Consider the following 18,153-nt stretch of genomic DNA (forward strand, 5'->3'; position numbering starts at 1 on the left):
TTTGCCTACCATCATTTATTTGAACTGCTAAACACTTTGGCTTAGGTTTAAATACGATACAGTAATTCAAAATGTAATATTAGATGTTGTGCTCTTTTATCAACACAATAGAATAATAAGATGATATATTGTTGCCTTTTAATACACAAGACCAAAATAACCACACTGAGGAAAGTGCAGGGATTTTCCCTGTTGTTCCTGTCTAGTTATCTAGTTCTCTTACAACAATGTCACACTACAACAGTAACAGTAAGACAACATTGTGTTTAATTCAGTTTTCCTAACTTAAAGGCATATTCATTAAAAATAAACAGGACCTGCATTAGGCCTTTTGTACTTTGGCCTTTTGTCTTCCATGCTTAAATTACCTACTTATGATCTATTGCCAGATGTAAACAAGCACCAACGATTCATTTCAGTCTCAAGTTTCCGTTACACTTGGTACAAACGTAGCTATCCTAGGTCAGGGGAGTCCAATCCTGGACCTGAGAGTGAGAGTTTCTGCAGGTGATCTAGGTCTCTTTAGTGTGGCAGCACCTGAACAGTTAATAGTTGAACAGCTATTAAATTGGTCCAGTAAGCCAGTAAACCAGCTGGACCTCCCAATACTAGGTTATGACTAGGGTAGGTTCTGCGTGACAGAGGCAACGTGTTGCACCATTCGCCTAATATCCTGGTTTGTCTCTATTAAATGGGGATAGGGCCTTCTCCAGTAGTTAGTGCGCCTGATAAATCCAGTTTCTAACAGCTCCTTCCAGTTCAGGGTTGAAGTGGTGCCAGAGCCCATCCCAGCAAGCACCGGGCGCAAGGCAGGGATGCCAGTCCATCACAGGACACACACCCTCACACCAGGGCCAATTTGTCCAGAAGTCAATTAACCTACCAGTATGTTTTTTGACTGTGGGAGGAAGCCCACAGGGACGTGGGGAGAACATGCAGACTTCACACAGACAGCACCTCAGGTTTGGAATTGAACTCGGGGGGCCCAGCGCTGTCATGCAGCAATGCTGACTGCTGTGCCACCATGCCACCCGTCATCTCTGCCCCTTTCACAATTACAAAGATACACTACAGCCTTTTCCTGTACACATGTACAGTATACGGTTTAAAAAAGACTGAGGGAGAATTCTGTAAATCAAATCATTCTCAGACTAACAGGCAATGAAATGACAAGCGGGGATATTCCAGGATGTGTTGTCAGTATGACAACGTGCTGTATGTGCTGCTCTGTCTGAGAAGCACATTCTGTTCTTCACTTAGTTGGACAACTCTGTGCTGGCAGCCATCCAGCACTCCAGCTGTGATGGAAGTAATCTACAGGAATCTGGAAGCAGACTGACAGATTAAAGGGAATGTATAAAAGCCCCTTTGCTAAACACATCTGTTCCATACATATTTAGGCTAAGAAATGACAACGAGCAAAATGCGTGCACACAATTTCACTGAAACACAGATTAAACTGAACTTGTTTTGATGGCTATGTTGCCATTCATAGTGGTGCCTGGTATTATATATTTGAATACTGTTCCCAGGCAGAGATAGAAAGGAAAAATGATTGTTTGCAACCAAGCACATGTTCTTTTCTTTCTAAAAATTACAGATGACCTCTGCTTTCTATTGCTTTATGTACTGTACACAGTATACCTACTCTCTGCATGAATCATTCAGAAGATCAGTCTACTTGACACAGATGTATCTGTCTGCTCTATTTTGTCATATGTATTTTTGTCAGAGCTGCACTATTAAATATGCAGAATCAAATATTAGTATTACAATTATTTTTTTCAGGCACTTTAAGTACTGTACTTTGGATTACTCTACGCGTTGCTGCAAAAGACACTGAATGTTGAACCAGATGTCACAAGATCTCATACAAATATAAGTTCAAAAACCTGCCTGAACCTCACCAAGGTTAACTACTGCTTCAGTCTGAAAGGAGAAGAAAGAAAACACAACGTTTCAGCTGTGGAGCCTTCTTCTGGGGCCCTCTTTTCTGACCTCCCCATCATCTCATGTCGCTGACCACCTAATCTGCGTAACCTTCTTGTTCACAGCTCCCTTGACCACCCTCAACAACCATCCACACCAGGTACTTTCCCCTGCAGCAGAGCTCGCTGTGTCACCTGCAAGTACACATCTAACACCACACTCACTCGAGGCCCCTCAGGACAGTTCCAGATCACCCAGGCGACTTCTTGTACCTCCAGCAACCTCATCTACTGTATCTCTACTGTATGTTGGGGAAACTGGAAGGAGACTAGGAGACCGCTTCAGAGAACATGTTAGGGCTGTGAAGATTAAAGATTTCTCCAAGCCCATAGTTTCTCATCTCACCTCAGACGGCCATGATCACACTGATCTCTCCATCTGCGTTCTCAAAGAAAGGTTTCTTAATTCCCATAGCAGAAATACATCAGAAACAAGAATGATCCTGAAACTTGGTTCGCACCTTCCCCCTTCTCTCGATGACAGACTTTTTGTGTTATCTTCTCTATTCACATGCAGGTTTAGACTTCACCTCTCTCTACTTCACACCTGAGTGGCCTCTCTGCCTCTCCCCTGCTGTCGCCTCCTCCACTCTCCCAGCTTTTGTTCTCCTGTGCTCTTTAATCTTTGCCCTGTCTTTCTCACACCCTAGGAAGGCACCACAGCCGAAACGTTGCGTTTTCTCTCTTCTCCTTTCAGCATGGAATAAGACTTGTTCCTTTGCAGCCTATGTGTGCTGACGCAGCTACCCACTTGAACTATTACTTCAGTCTCATTACTTTCTGTTTTAGCAAGGTTGTGACATGCAGACTGCCCTGGGCTGAAGGTTTAAGTATCATTGCAAGAATGTACTATATATATTTCAAAATCTACATATGAAGATGCATTGATAACAATACTACTGTACATTTAGGCTAAAAGTCAGGGGCAGTCAAATCTTGCCAGTGCATCTTTGCATCAGGAGGAAACTAGGGCATGGGAAGAGAACGTGCAAACTCAGCATGGCAATTTGTCACACCAAAGTGCTGCCCCAACACCAAAGGAAGATTGCAAAATATTTAAAGGGACATAATGAGATTAGTAATAAAATGTCTTGATATAATACCAGGTTTTTGCATCTCCAAGATATTGCAAACTGCATTGTGGTAGGCATTTTTCTATTTTGTACAGCATTTAAAAAAAAAAAACATTTTTAAGGCGCATAATCTAAAATCATTTTAAACTGTTAAATGAATATCCCAAACCATTAATTGTACTAAATGAAACGTAACACTTGTCAGATAAATCAGACCCATAATAAAAGCCGCTATTAACTGTAACACCTATGAGCGACCAACAATTTACCAAGCTGATTAAGCACACTGAAGTGCAGGAGACTTTGTACAGCACGTTCTCCGACACCGTCCTTGAAGATGCCAGGCTAGGACTAATTCCAGTCTTCCAAGGACAGGAACTTGAGTTGCAGCCAAGGTTTAAGCAGATGGAAGACATTTACTTTTTCTCCTACCTGAAATAGGTCCCACTGAGCTTTTATGTCCTTACATCCCAAACATAAAATTAAAAATGTACTTGTTTCTACTGCACTGTATTACACCTCTCTATTTTACACAACATTCCACATATTGTCTTACTGTACAACATCATTTCAAATTACCTACAACCTGTTAAGCTTGGCATTTTTTTTTTATGTAGATGATAAAATTTTGTACAAATACAAGAAAATGATCAGACTCAAAATATTAATTTTCTCCACTTTTATTTACAAAAATATACTCACTAGTTTTTTTTTTTACAAATAACAGTAAGGTAGTTGATAGTTTTTTTACGATGATATACATTATACATTTAAAAAATAACCCATCAGCAGCATTTTAAGTTGATCACTTTGCACAGCTTAAAAGATGTTCAAGAACCATATCTGTGCTCATAAAACTTACAAAACCTTACATTTTAGATATTTTGTTAAGAATGATTGCAGCAAAAAGTAAGGCCACATATTTTAATATTCAAAGTGCTAAATACAAATATCTAAAACTTACCAGGGCACTATTTGAAAATTAAGTGGCACTGTAGGCACATTATACTATTAAAGACAAACATAGCAGACAAATGATTTCAGTCCCACCTTAGGACTCTGCTTTCTGGATGGGCTTACAGCAAACCCGCGACCTCAAACAGGATAAGCTTTCAGATAAAGGAAACACAAACCTAGAGATGCTGATAAAGCAGCTAAAATTAATTATTCCATATTGTAATATTTGCTCAAGTGCTCTATTTCAAATTAAATGTATATAGCACTTTAAGTGCATTTTTATGTAAGCATGGTTAGACCAAATTGTGGTTTCTGAATGTTTTAGTATAGGATCATAAATAACATTCCCACTCTTCTTCAATGTGAACTTCAACTGCAGTGTCACTTGTTGACAGCTAGCTACAGGAATGGATGATCCATGCACAAGGCATAACTTTAATAAGAGACCCATGAGGCACTTTACTTCACTTTACTTGGTCCAATTTAGACACTGCATATTTTCTAGTTGCTTGCTGCTTAGTCCTCTCTAACACACAATACAGATGATGCAACATTTCTTTAAAACAAGTGCTTTATATAGATAGGCCTTTTGTAAACAAAGACTGCCTGAAATCATACCATACTATGTCAAAATTAAGATCTAGGTGAACAAGACACTGTACTTTCCACTTTTGATCATTAATTTTCTTCACACACGTGTAAAACCCAACCTTAATATCCTGAGAATAACACAAATGAATTCCACCTAGTAAAATCCCAGAAAAAGATTAATTAAAACTGCAATGGTATGGGATATGAATTATATATTTTAAGTCTTTGGTAACAAAAAAACGTTGTCATGTTATTAATATCTATACTGTTTCCTCTTCCCTTGACAATTCATATATCCAGGAAAAGGTCAAGCATTTAGTTTCTTAGCTGTAAACATAATTGAACTTTCAGTTCAAAACATCCATTTACTGTAGGGCTTTAAACAAAGTTATGTCCCATCCAGGGTAAAGCACAACTTTTTTGAATTAAGGCTTTGGTTTTCAAAAGTGCAAAAGACACACTTGTGTCTATTGGCATTTCACTTGTATTAATAGTGAAACTTAAGATTTTAAAGCTATAAAACAGTATCATATTTGAACAAATTATGTGCTAAATAATTTACTCTTCTGTGCACATAAAACATACTGTCCTTATGACTGTTTCTTTTTAAAGATGTTTCACATCTTGTTAGACTTTACTGTGAATTGCATATTCACCCTTCACTTTCTTTAGCAAGAACACTTCTGTTCAGACTATCTTTTTGTCCACATTTTATTCTGCATTTCTTCTTTCTTCTCCAAGCTCACGCAAAGGTGCAAAAACACATTGGAAACAGAACTTCTAAATTCCTACATTCTATCTTCCATTTATTTGGAAATCTCACAATCACCCATCGAGGACTTGGTGCAATTCCTACAACCCATACTCATGCCAGCTACGCACTGTCATTGACCTTTCAATCCACAACTGTGGCGAAACACTATTTCAAAGCTTTCAGATTTATTCAAACTAACTGGAAAGAAACCATGAAATCAACTACCCTGCAAACGTGGCAGATATGTAGGTTTCAGACTGAAAACAGAACACGACCCCGATGATCATCAGCCTGGACTGGATGTGGGTCAATCTGCATTGGAAAAAAAAAGCGATAAAGGTAATTTAGTCCTGATTACCAAAACACAATAATCCACTCTCTCGGTGTATCTAAAGCAAGTGCTATAACTAATCCAGAATTTTGAGAACCAGTTAGCACAACACTTTCTTAGCTTGCTGAAGACAAATTACAGAGGTTTTCATTATCAATAATCAAACAAAACTACAAAGGAACAAGATTCAAATTTGCAGAATCATCAAAAGCACAGTTAAACTCAACTCAATGGAATACTTCAGAATCAACAGCCAAACACAAACCAGATGACACAAATCTAAACTATAGGAAAATGTATTTGAAGATGAGTCTGGAACAAGTGGCCCAGCCAAGTTTAAGCTGATGCCATCGCTTCCTGCAGGAAATGGCCAAATAAGATCTGAGATACACCTTAACGAGTTACATTGACCAAACGGCCTCCTCTCAGCTATAAGCTTCCTGATTGACCATATACCATTTTATACAGGGAAAGAAATACAAACAATACAAACCTCTGCAATAATTCAGAACCTCGAGCTGCATGTAGCCATCAAAACCAGTGTATCGAAGTAATCAGTGTAAAGCTCACCTCTGAGTACAAAGGCGGTGGCTGGAACCTGAATTCCTGAATATAAGCGAATACAGGCCGCCCAATTTCACGCTCCAGCTCATCTGGCTCAGAGTTAGAGGGGGTGTGGCGCTCAAACTCTTCTTGCGACACGACATCTGCATAATTCGGAGGAGCTAGGGATAATAATATTTAAGAATTATGAGCCATGAAGAACAACAAAAGTTGTGTAAAGCTGTGAATTCTAATAAAATAATTTCAAGCATGCTAAGAATTGATCTCCATTAAGCAAGCACCAAGAGTATGTTTTCTTGAAACGTACTAGAAACCATGTTTTGATGTTCCAAATATCATTTTTCAACAACCTGCGGTTTTGGAATGCATGGAAAGCAATAGTCAATATTATAACTTTTCCGTTCCAAATGATTTCAGAATGGTGTTCCTCCTCCCAACATCTCCTTGTCCATCTGCTAAAGCATCTATTATTCTGTTGAAATCGCACAAGGATAACCAGTAACATCGACACTCCCTTTACCGACACTTCCAAGCACAGTACAAACCATCAGGCCAGACGGCGAGGAGATCGCACAAGGTCTTTGTGTTGCAGCACACCTCAAAATAGGGCAGCGAGATCATGCATGCCAATGATTGTGTAATGCTCAGCTCAGCATCGGAAATGACTTAACAGGATTGCAAGTAATTTCTCCTCACCTTCTGGCTGTTCAGGTAGCGCCAGAGTGAGCCAGCTCATGTCCATACTGAACTGGCTGCACAAACTTGAACTTCGGCTCCCAAACCCATTGTATGGTATGGTCCCGATAACCAAAGGAAGCTCTACTCTCAGCTTCTTTGCACCTGGAATCTGCACCAGTACCTAATAAGATCGAGTAGAAAAAGCATGAATTAAATCATAGGTTTTGTCAGTTTTATCAACTTACTTTTATTTAGTACTTGACTTTTTATCTGATGCTATGCTGACACTGTAAGCTTTATTTGGCAAATTGAAATATAAAAAAGATCCTCTTTAAAGTAATTCCGTGGATTACTTTCCAAATGTAAAATAAAATATTTATTTCAGAATACATTTTTTAATTCTATTTCAGACTAAAAAAAAAATTGCATTGAAAACATTACTTACTGCTAAAGAGTATTCAACTCTGATGATTGAGCAGTTCAGGATGGATGGAGTCACTGGGGGGATCTTCAATGTCTTTCCATTCCATGTGTCAGTGCTGCCTGAGCCAATATGGTTTCCACGCACACTGGCAACTTCCTGCTTGAAAGTTTTCGTTTTGCCATTAGCAAGACAGGTCTGAGTTTGATATATTGTGGCTTTTGGCACAATGAGACGTGAAGAGCAGTTCTCAATCTCAGCATAGATGGGGATTGCTTCTCCTGTTCAACAGATTAGAAATCAAATCAATACACTCAAAAATCAGTTCATATTTGACTTCATTACGTTTCAAGCTGAACCAGAACTCTTCAATCACGTGCCAACTGCAAACTGCAAGCCTAGTAGTACAATATGTTTTGTATCACTGATGAGCACTTCATTTTTTCAAGAAAACATTGTGACTTATATAGTTAACACTTTTGTCGGCTTAGCAAATAATAATGAAAGGCTAATACTATAAGCAAGATGGAGTTTGAACAATTTCAACAATTACAGAAACATTTTAACTCTTTATGACTATTCCACCATCATAATAGTATTTCAAAATGATCCCCTTCTCTTACCATTACAGTAGCCCTGTCTTTCAATTTTGGCACTCAGGAAAATAGGGCCTGAAGTGAAGAACCAGCAGCCGACCATCTTCTCTGTATTTGTAGAAATAGGCGACTGAACAAAAAAACAATCATTCGAACTATGGCTACACAAATGAACTCTGTAACTCTACCACAGAAACCCCAAACACATAATGAGCTTTTAGGTTTCTACTCACTGTTATATTAGCATACTAACAGTTCCTCTGATAACACGTTCCCACAGAAAAGGCCTTGAAGGTGAGGACTGATATGCTGCTTGTTAAAATTTGGTTTATAATCCCTTCCCTCCGAGATAAACTGAAAGAATGTAGAATCTTTGGATACCCAAAACAAAATTCCAGGAAAAAAAAACAAAAAATTAGGACTACAGTATTGTGTGTGCGAAAGCTTGCATCATGGCTGCTTAAAGCTGAAGCTTTTCTTATACAAGTAGATTGATTTGTTAGAATTATATGTTCAGCACTAATTAGCATTTTAGAGAAAGAGGCTAGCTGATTAGCTACTGGACATAACGTGTTTTACAAAAAAGACTTTGTCAATTCCTTTCAAATCACAGCATTCCAAGTGGGTACTAAAAGACAAACCGAATCAATGATGCTATTTATCTCCTAGGTCATTTGTAAACTAGCAATGTACTCAAGCAACTAATCATGAACGACCGTCCTGTATCTAAATAGGCATCTCACCAGTAGAGTTGGGGAGTTGACATCTACATGGCTGATAACAGGAAATTCTCTGTGCACAATAAGGTCCTGCATGGATGGCCTCTGTAAAATTGCTGATACCCAGTACTGGACACTTCCATGCTTCCCACAGAATGAGGTAACCAAGGGCCTGAAACACAGTAAATGTATAAAACAAAATAGTCATACAAATACATATACACAAAGACGTGGCCATCGGATCCTTTTTTCTTTGGAATGGGTATAACTGGTTAAAATCAAGAATTACCATGCCAAGACATAAGGTCCTTTCAAAGAAGAGCAATTTGTCACATGCTAGATCAGGGTTCTCCCAAAAAACGGTCTTCTCCGCCCAATCCCCATAGATCTCTTTTTCAGAAATAACATGTTATAGGTTGGATCACTGAATTGTTTTCAGATTTTAAAAATTGTTTCAGCTTACAAATATTAATACAAAAGTTTCAACCTCCCTACAACTCTAGAGATGAGACATTTTTAATTAATAACTTATTATGATAAAGATAGGTTACAATTAACCAATCAACAACTCAGCTCGAACAAAAAACAGACACTGGATTTAAGTGAACTTAGAACAGGAAGACCTGGGATTCAGATTCATTAAAAAACACCAAGTCTGGAAAGATGGTTTTGATGATGTGGAAAGTGGGGGCAATCAAGAAAATAAGTATTTTTTTTTGGCAGGGGGCAGGGGCATTATTTCTAATTTAATACTACCTTGTTTGCACATTATTTTCAGTCGAGGCCACTGATATTCCCTCTAGTTGTGGCTGGCTGCTGTGTCCTCTGGTTTTCATTGCTATTGCTATGAGTTACAGGACTTTTCCCTTTGAAGATAATAAGTTACTTATAATAGCTGGTGGGTGGCATCCCTCCAGGACTGTTCTAGACAGGAGACTGGACTAGAATAAGTTATATCTACAGAAACAAGGTTTCTAATTGTTATCTGAAACTATAATGAAGGCCTTGAGAATGATTTTTTTTTTGCAGGCTTCGACGAATAATATTTCGGATTCTAGTTCACCAGTTGTGTGTTCAGCCACAATTCTAAATTACTAATACCTTTATCTGAAGAGGGGGGTGTACACAGACATAATAATTCCGAAACTTTAAACAATACGTGTTTAAAAGCTTTCTATGCCAGACATACTGGGTAAACATTTTCTTAATACAGGACTAAAGGAAATGGCACACTTGCAAAAATCTGAAAAGTGGAAATATACTTCTTTCAAATTGGTCCACTACATGCTTAGCATCAGTTCTTCTCCAGTGACCCTCTCCCAAACTCTGATGAAGACGGGATATGAAACCTCCACCATCCCTTTGATAACTCCTCGGTTACTCACCCCTGTGGAAGCTGAAAGCTGAAAGGGAATTCGTGCTTCCCTGAGGGCAAACAGATAAAACCTTCGGCAACGTCCTCGCCTGCAAACCCAAAGAAAAAGACAAGTCTTAAAGGGCTGGTGTTCAAAAATACTTTCAGGTTCGGAGGAGGGTTGAAAGTCTGAGAAGAGAATTTTCAGACAGTGCACCTTCAGCTTAGCCTGAAAGTATTAGTCAAGATGAAAGTGAAAGTTCCCAGAAAATCAGTTCTGTGGTCTTACTGTACTAGCCTTGTTGAAACTGATATTTTGCCACTGGGTTACTCATTGCAAAATAGTGTTTATAAATAGCATCTTAGTAAACACTACAGCATCAGTGTACACACATGAGAATGTCACCTGTACTTGAACTAAGAGCGGTTATTGTCAACAGCATGAGTATCACTTTGCATATGGGTAATACGATTCACAGCAGAGACTAAAGTAATTCTCTGGTGTAACTGTAGTAATACAAACATTTCCTAACTGTAACCCATGTAAGAATACATGCCAGTTCATGGCTATGCGTTACATTAATCTGCAATGGACAAAAAAACTAAACACCTTTTGTACTAGTGCACCTTAGTAAAATACTAATATTGAAGCCTCCCATCATTTTCTCCTGGACCGATATAGTTTGAAGGAAAAAAAACAGATTGTCCAACAGTCAGTTTCTTATCTGGACAAGTAACTTATGAGAACAAAATTGAAGACTACAGTAAGACCTGGACGTTACATTTAAACACGCTGCAGGCACAAGGTTTCTGTATTGTCAGTCACAATATCAATATCATGTTTTGATTCTGAACCATGGTAGAAACACAAGCTTTTACAGTTGAGTTTTCCCTTAATCGTTTTAGGAAGTCAACACCACTTAGAAAACAACTGTCATGCAGGACAGTACGCATGGACGTCTTCCCCCGTTTTTCAGTGCTTCTTTTATTTTCCCGACGGATTCAACTGGCGATTTGAAAACGCCTCTCGCATTATGGGCCAGTTCAATTGAACCCCTCAAATCTGAAGGAAAAAAAAAAGAGCTCTGTTCTTCCACAACACCAGTTCCCCAGTGACGAAGCAGAGCCACGGGCGCTGAACAGCTCTCGACCATGTGCGCAATTCGGATTTCCGTCCCTGGTCTCTGCAGTATGCCTGTGTGCACGCACTTGCACATCCTAACAAACACATGCAAGGCATGAGAGTTAACCTGGGTTCACAACACCATCGTCCCAGCCCTTTTCAAACGGACAGTCGAAAATAAAGGTCAATATCACCCGAGTTGTGTGCATGTGTATATATACTGTACTGTATACACCCGCAGTGAAGTGGGTAACCGTACTCAAGACTGTTTAAGTCTGTTTCAAAGCGCATCTGTGTGGTGTCCCTCCATCGACCTTCAGGTGTCAACGAGCGTCCTTTGAGAGGCTCTGTCCCTTGAGATTCACGGTTTCCCCGGGTGTGTGTGAGTGTGTGGGGTGAGGGTGGGGGAGATACGTCTTTTACCTGTCGCTCCCGGGGGAGTGTGGGTGACGTTCAGGTAGTCGACCTCCTCCCTGTAGCCGTGCCCCGGGGATGGTGCCGCTGGGGCAGACCCCGGCCCGTCGGTCCAGCTGGCCCGGGCACAGCCCCTGCCCAGCACCCGGAGAGCCCGGATCCGCGCCGGCACCGACAGCTCCAGGAGCACACGCCCGGACACGGCCTCCCCGCTGCCGTAGGCACTCCCGTCCTCGCTGTCGAACACGATGGCCAGCGCCTTCACTTTGACCACCATGTCGGCGTCCCCTCGGCCCACCTGCAACACAGCGCAAACGGCCGGAGCCTTAGAGCAGACGCTCACGAATAAAAGGTTAAATCGGCAAGAGCCGTAAGTGTGATCCCAAAAAACATACCGATAGTCCCGATATTTGTTTTTGACTCCCTCCAAAAACAAAAATCCCTTTGAGGTGTTCCTCCCTATTTTGCTTTTTTTTTAAAAAAAAAAAGTTGCCCCGTTGCTCTTAATTTAGCGCTCTGTGACTTGATTCAGCCTCGGGGCTCAGTCATATGTTAACTGTCGAAAACACCGACTCGACCGCCTTCTTCTCGAAAATAAAACACCGGTTCTCATTGAAGGGGTTACTTGTGCCGCCCTGACTGGACATCTGAAACATAACGCAAACTGTGGGGTTTTTTTTAGTCTTGGTGCAATTCATTTAAAGAGTTACAACAGAGATCGGAAAGAGCCGCGGCACCTGAGCTGAGCTTCTACTGTTGATACATTGAGCAATCACGCCGAGGCCGTCTGACAGCCCTTCGGAAACGCCAAGAAACCGAAATTCCTGCGCCCATTGGTCTACGGATCTGTCTACAACAAATAAAGGCGGGATTCCACCGAACACTGCGTTTCGGATTGGATAGCACCTCCGGGAGTCACGGGGGCCGACCCGCTTCGTGAAGATACAGGGTGAAATTTACTAACCTGCGTGATCAATGGCTATTGACCAATGAGTAGCGAGTCCCTTCACGTGACCACCTTATGATTGGCTTCTGGAAGACATTGGAAAGCGCGTTAGCCAATAACGGGCAGCTTTCAGGCGTGTGAACAGCCGATGGCCAGAAGACAGCCGCTGGAAAAGGGAGTGACACAATGTCTGTTTCCATAGAAACGGGATGCGGATGACGCGGATATAAACAGTACCACGAGATGCGCAGGGGCTAGATTATATATATATATTTTCAAAGTTTATTGACAGGATTAAACTAATTGAGGTGCGTCATCTGGATGTCAAAGGGGTCCTGTTAGAATACGTACAGTACGTGTACTAGATACAACACACATATCACAAAAAAGAAAAATAAGAAAAACAAAAGCAAATGAAATTCAAACTATACAGCTGTCATGAAAGGCTGGAATTAACAAAATCTGAAGTTTAATAAGAGCGGAATTATTTCAATTACAAGAGAGTTCTGTTTTTAAATACACAAATTAAACTCATTGTTCATAAGGTAAATTATTCCAATCCTTCAGAGCTTTATAGCTAAAAGCCTCCCTCTCATAATATACTCATACAACCTTCAAATATAAATCAAACTGGGTTGGTCTTTCGTCTGATATCATTATGAATATTATTATCACTGATCGGCTTTATATATATAAATCGGTGGAACACAAAACCCAGTGGGGCAGAGTGATATTTTTTGTGTGGAGCAGTTTAAAGGGGTCTCAGATTGAGTTCCTGTAGGCCCCTTGCAACGTCATCTGTTTGGGCTCTCAGTTCCAGATTTAGTCCAATTATTATTACATTTTTAATATCTGTAATGTTTCTAACCAGACCTGGAGGCATTTTATAGGCATCTTTGGCATTAATTAAGTGCATATTCTTGAGTAACAGACAAGTAAAAGACCTTAAGAAAAATCTTCTATATCTCTCAGAAAACGCTAAGGTTCATCATTCAATTAATGACTCAGATCGGAACAAATAAAAAGACATGACTAGATCATCTGTAAACTAGGAGACTGAGATCCCCTGTTAAAATCTTATAGCCTGCAACACCCAACTGGCAGCCCACTGAAACTCAGCAGGTGTGAGCCTAGCCAGTACCTGGATGGGAGACTCTTGAGAAAAACTAAAGTTGCTGCTGGAAGAGGTGTTAGTGGGGCCAGCAGGGGGTGCTCACCCTGTGGTCTGTGTGGGTCCTAATGCCTCAGTATAGTGATGGGGACACTACTGAGGGGGTTCAAATGTTTGTTGTAAATTATCCTGAAAAGATAAAAAATAATAATTCTAACACATGCTTAAGGGCAGTTATCTTCAAATCTTAAGCATGGGTCCCTGCACATGTGGATTACTCCCGCAGCTGAGGTCAAGCGCTGCTCACAAGTGTCACAGCTAGGCCTCCCGGTAAGTGAGATTAGGAAGGCAAAGTCTCCGTTTTTGATTTTTTATTTATGCATAACAAAATAACAATACAAACAAGAATACATATAACATTTCAAGACAAAAACATCGTCAGGGGTAAACATTACAAAATAAATTCAAATTATGAAAAAAGACTAAACAAGTTAAATAAAAATAACGTCCGCACCACTTTCATATTTTTGGATTTTGAAAAAGTCTGCAGATACTCCATTACTTCCATTTTAAAATGCTCAAAAAAGGGTTATTTCCAGACCACTTTATTTTGTGTATATAATAACGTCCTATTATAATAATAAAATTTATTACAAACGGTAATAACTTAATAACTTATGGCTGAAACTTAACATAACGTCTTTTTCATCAAAACAAATATCAGTTTTGGTTTCTTTTTTAACATAAGTCTGCAACTTAGTCCAGAAAGTCTTTACCCTGGGACATAGCCAAAACAAAAGAGACAAAGTCTCTATCCTGTCTTCCACCTCGCTCAGCGCGGGGAGCTATGGGATACAACAGGGAGCGATTCGGGGAGGTAAAGTGGACAAGTGCGCCAGTAGCACCAGACACATCTTCATCCGAGCCTTTCTTCCGAATTTCAGAATTTTTTAAAATACAGAAACTTTGAATTAAAACTTCCCACACCCAATGGTGGATGACTTCGCCAAAATATTGGCAGCCCGTGCTTTTAAAATATTCGTGTGTTTTCAGGGGACGGCTCGTGGAACACGAGGCCGTGTTGCTGAATTAATTCAGCCGCAGAAACTGCGGCCCGGCAGGTTTCCCACTTCTATTTCTTTTCGCACCGTTGAAAAGGTCCTCTCGCTAGCAAAAAAAAAATGTATACTCGCAATTAGAAAATTATATTCTAGAAGAGTATATTCTATAACTAGAAAAGTACATTCAAGAATCGCAGATAAAATCCTTTCCCAAATAGTTTTCTTCATTTTTTGAAAAGATTCATTTTAATTCATTCAAATTCCACTGCGGTGGAATGACAGTCACAAACAGGGCGCCTGAGTACCCAGACTGCTCACGTTGTCCACACTGTTTTGATGTCAGTATTGTTTTGAATGTATTTCACTCCATTTTTCTCTGCAGCCGAATTAGCGGTGGGCTGTTGTTGGACAATAAACCACGCCCCTTCCTATGAATATGCATAGCGACCCTCGAAACTCGCCCATTCGAGGAGCAGAGGAACAAGTGATAGGTGCCCCGAAGAAAGCTCCACGGCCGACAAGTTGTGGTTTCTTTCTTCTCTTTATGAGCATGGAATAAACCTATTACCTGTTCGTTTGCAGCCTACGCATGCTGGCGCAGCTCCCCACCCGAACTACATTCGAGGAGCAATGCGACTATGCCAATTAACCCACACAACATGTATTTGGCAGGAAACCGGAGCTCCCAGAAAGAAGACCCACGCGAACATGGATACACCATGCATACTCCTCTTAGACAGACCTCTGGGAAACGAGCACAGGACCCTAGCAGTAACTGCCAGTCCCCTACATCACTCCTAAGCATCATCCTGTAAGCATTAATGAAAATCAATATTACCTCCATAACAACGATCAGCTGCAATTACCCTTTTTTCGCTTTGTGGCTGTTGCGGCTCTAAAAAACATAATTACAGTATTTCATCTCGAGTCTGCAATAATAATAATATTTCTTTATTAGCCCTATACAATTTCTTGCATTAGGAATGCGTCTTTTCGCATACCCCAGCTTTTCTCCAGGGAGACACAGACACAGACACAGACAGGGAGAGAAGCTTGGGGTCAGAGCACAGGGTCTGCCATTGTACGGCGCCCCTGGAGCAGTTGGGGTTAAGGGCCTTGCTCAGGGGCCCAACGGAGTAGGATTCCTCTGCCTGCCGCGGGATTTAAACCGGCAACCTTCCGGTCACAGGCGCAGATCCTTAGCCACAGAGCCACCGCTCCGCCCCAATAGAGAAGTAGTGAGCGGCTAATTTAAACATTCAATAAATTGTTTTTAGATGCGATTCATCGCATACATAGTGCCAAGTTACAGTTTTTCTTATATTACTTTATCTTGGCAAATATATTTATTATGATACAGAGATTGTGAGGAGACGCCACTGATTAAATCTGCGTTGCTCTCTGCTGCCACCTTATGACCAATCAGTACAATTGCCACTGGAGTTAATCTTAATGACGAAGGAAATAAATCCTAACGGAAACCAAAATATTCCAATCATGTAAAGCAAGACTTTAAATTGTTCTATGCGGCTGGTAAAACAATTTTAAAAATACGTTTTAAAGTCGGTCATTTCAAATTAAATGACAAATGATGATGAAGTCATTATTATGAAGTCATGTTGATGATTATTGTGAATTGTGGTTTTAAAAGACTTGAGTAATATTGGTAAAAAGGCAGTATGACTAAACCAATTACCACTTATGAAAGACACAATACCAGCACTGTGTAGAAAAAAAGAGCTTTTGAAATATATACATACTCCTTTTTTGGTTATAATGAGTTGAATAGAACTATATTTTTATCAAGAAGAGGAAACTACTCCATTTATTTATTTCATAAAGCGATGTAATGACCAACCAGCTGATTGTAACATTAAATCTTTGAAGTGGTTTAAAATACAATTGGACCTAATTATCGTATCTTGCCCATTAGAAATACTTTCCTTGGCTTGAAGAAAGTGCTACATTCCAGGCTGATTTTGAAATCCGTGCAATTTGTCTCTATTTGTTGAAAAAAAAAAAACATAGAAACATTCTTAAAAAAAACACACCCCTCAATTTTTTTAGTGTACTGAAACCTTATAAAAAGCCTTGAGAGTTTTAAAAGGAAGTGGGCATTACAAATGTATACTGCGGCGCACAGGAAGATTAGATTCTTTGTCATAGGCGAAAGGGGGTCAAAACCAGGTCACCAGAACCAATAAACTCAGTTACAGAAGCCATAAGCGTTGAAAATGTGAAGGTTTGGAGCTCACCTAGTGTGAGCTGCAGCGAGCAGGCTGTGGGATGCTGTAAACTCCCCTGTGGGTTGATAGATACGAGATGACACGCTCCCCTCTTTACTGCTGAATGTTCACTGAACTTTCTGGCAGAAAGGCAGCCTCTAAAGTGGGTTCACCCGAAGGTTAATATAAACAAACAGCAGAAAATGGAGAGCCAAGGATTATTAAATGTTGCTCTGACTGACAAATCTTTCATTGCCATTAGCCCCTGGCCTCCACCTGCTTTACGCCTATACCCAACTCCCAAAAATGTTTTAGGCCTTCCTAAATTTTTATACTTGACAGCCTTTATAAAAGACGTTCAGGCTGTACACGGTAATGCAGTCGAATATTCCTCACGCATGACTGTTGAGTCACAGGAAACTGCCGGTTATTTAGGGCTTATGTTTTGTTCTGTTCTCCCACCCTGAATAATACACATTGAACGTTTTATTCATGCTGCCTTGGGAAGGTCATTAGACATAGTGCATGGTCTTGAGTGTTACGAAATTAACACTAAAGAGGCAGGTTAACGCAAATTCTAAAATTCTGAAATTTTCCCTCTTTTTTTTTTGTTAATAAACGTCACGTCGCCTCCACGCATTCTAGTTTCGCTCTCGAAATAATTACATATTCAGTTTTAAAAAGCTTAATTAGGGCACAATTACTTAATTAACCAGCAGTGTTCTGTGTGTGGTAACCTGGATGATTCACTCACAGTATGGTAATCGTTTTAATAATGAGCTCTCAGCAATGGCACTGTTTTAAAAGGGTCCTGTCAGGACTTTTCTTCACCAGTGAGCTTGCCCCCAGTCCACATGTTACTTGTGGCTAGACAGCCTTTTCCTCCAAAAGCAAGCTTGCCTTTTGCAGACGTTTTGCCCCAACCTACTTGTATAGCCGTTGATCTACAATGGAAGAGAGCATATGGGAAGGTGACAAGGTGAAACGCAACGTAAAATTGCTTCATGCAAAACGATGAGCCGAGATGAGACCTGTACAAATGTGTATTTAGATGTATATTTAGAATACACAACCTTGTTCATTATTTCTCAAGAGGCACAGAGAGTGGTGTGAAATGGCTGGGTGATACGGATTGTGTTACACAAGACAATACTATAACAAACGAACGCCTTTTAAATAACTCCTGCCAGGCAGCCTGTGCACATATTACCTGTGCATATGGATTCTGAGCATACTTTCTTATACCA

The 18,153-nt window shown here is 40.2% G+C and overlaps 1 protein-coding gene across 3 annotated transcripts; it reads right to left on the minus strand.

Annotated features, from left to right (window-relative positions):
* Window positions 1-3,725: 3,725 nt before the first annotated feature.
* Window positions 3,726-15,592, minus strand: LOC102689255 (arrestin domain-containing protein 4). 3 transcript variants are annotated; one of them, XM_015343774.2, is made up of 10 exons: window positions 15,520-15,592; window positions 12,528-12,595; window positions 11,573-11,861; window positions 10,058-10,136; window positions 8,697-8,844; window positions 7,981-8,083; window positions 7,382-7,638; window positions 6,955-7,117; window positions 6,265-6,419; window positions 3,726-5,675 (listed from the first exon to the last, which is right to left on the minus strand). In XM_015343774.2, exons 3-10 carry the CDS (start codon window positions 11,838-11,840, stop codon window positions 5,616-5,618), a joined length of 1,233 nt encoding a protein of 410 aa, XP_015199260.2. In that variant the 5' UTR covers window positions 11,841-11,861; window positions 12,528-12,595; window positions 15,520-15,592; the 3' UTR covers window positions 3,726-5,615. The 3 variants fall into 3 exon arrangements, with proteins under 3 accessions (XP_015199260.2, XP_015199258.2, XP_015199259.2); XM_015343772.2 differs by lacking the exon at window positions 15,520-15,592 and having other exon boundaries at window positions 12,528-12,690; XM_015343773.2 differs by lacking the exons at window positions 12,528-12,595; window positions 15,520-15,592 and adding an exon at window positions 11,959-12,392.
* Between the last annotated feature and the right edge of the window lie 2,561 nt (window positions 15,593-18,153).

Source organism: Lepisosteus oculatus, chromosome 5 (assembly GCF_040954835.1).
Source record: "Lepisosteus oculatus isolate fLepOcu1 chromosome 5, fLepOcu1.hap2, whole genome shotgun sequence".
Taxonomy (NCBI): Eukaryota; Metazoa; Chordata; class Actinopteri; order Semionotiformes; family Lepisosteidae; genus Lepisosteus; species Lepisosteus oculatus.

Coding starts and splice junctions, on each gene's coding strand:
- LOC102689255 (XM_015343774.2), bottom strand. CDS start 11,840: ATGGTGGTCAAAGTGAAGGCGCTGGCCATCGTGTTCGACAGCGAGGAC. Junction 8,084..8,696: donor TCAACTCCCCAACTCTACTG/GTGAGATGCCTA, acceptor TTTTTTGTTCAG/TCGCCTATTTCTACAAATAC. Junction 7,639..7,980: donor AAGACAGGGCTACTGTAATG/GTAAGAGAAGGG, acceptor TCTGTTGAACAG/GAGAAGCAATCCCCATCTAT.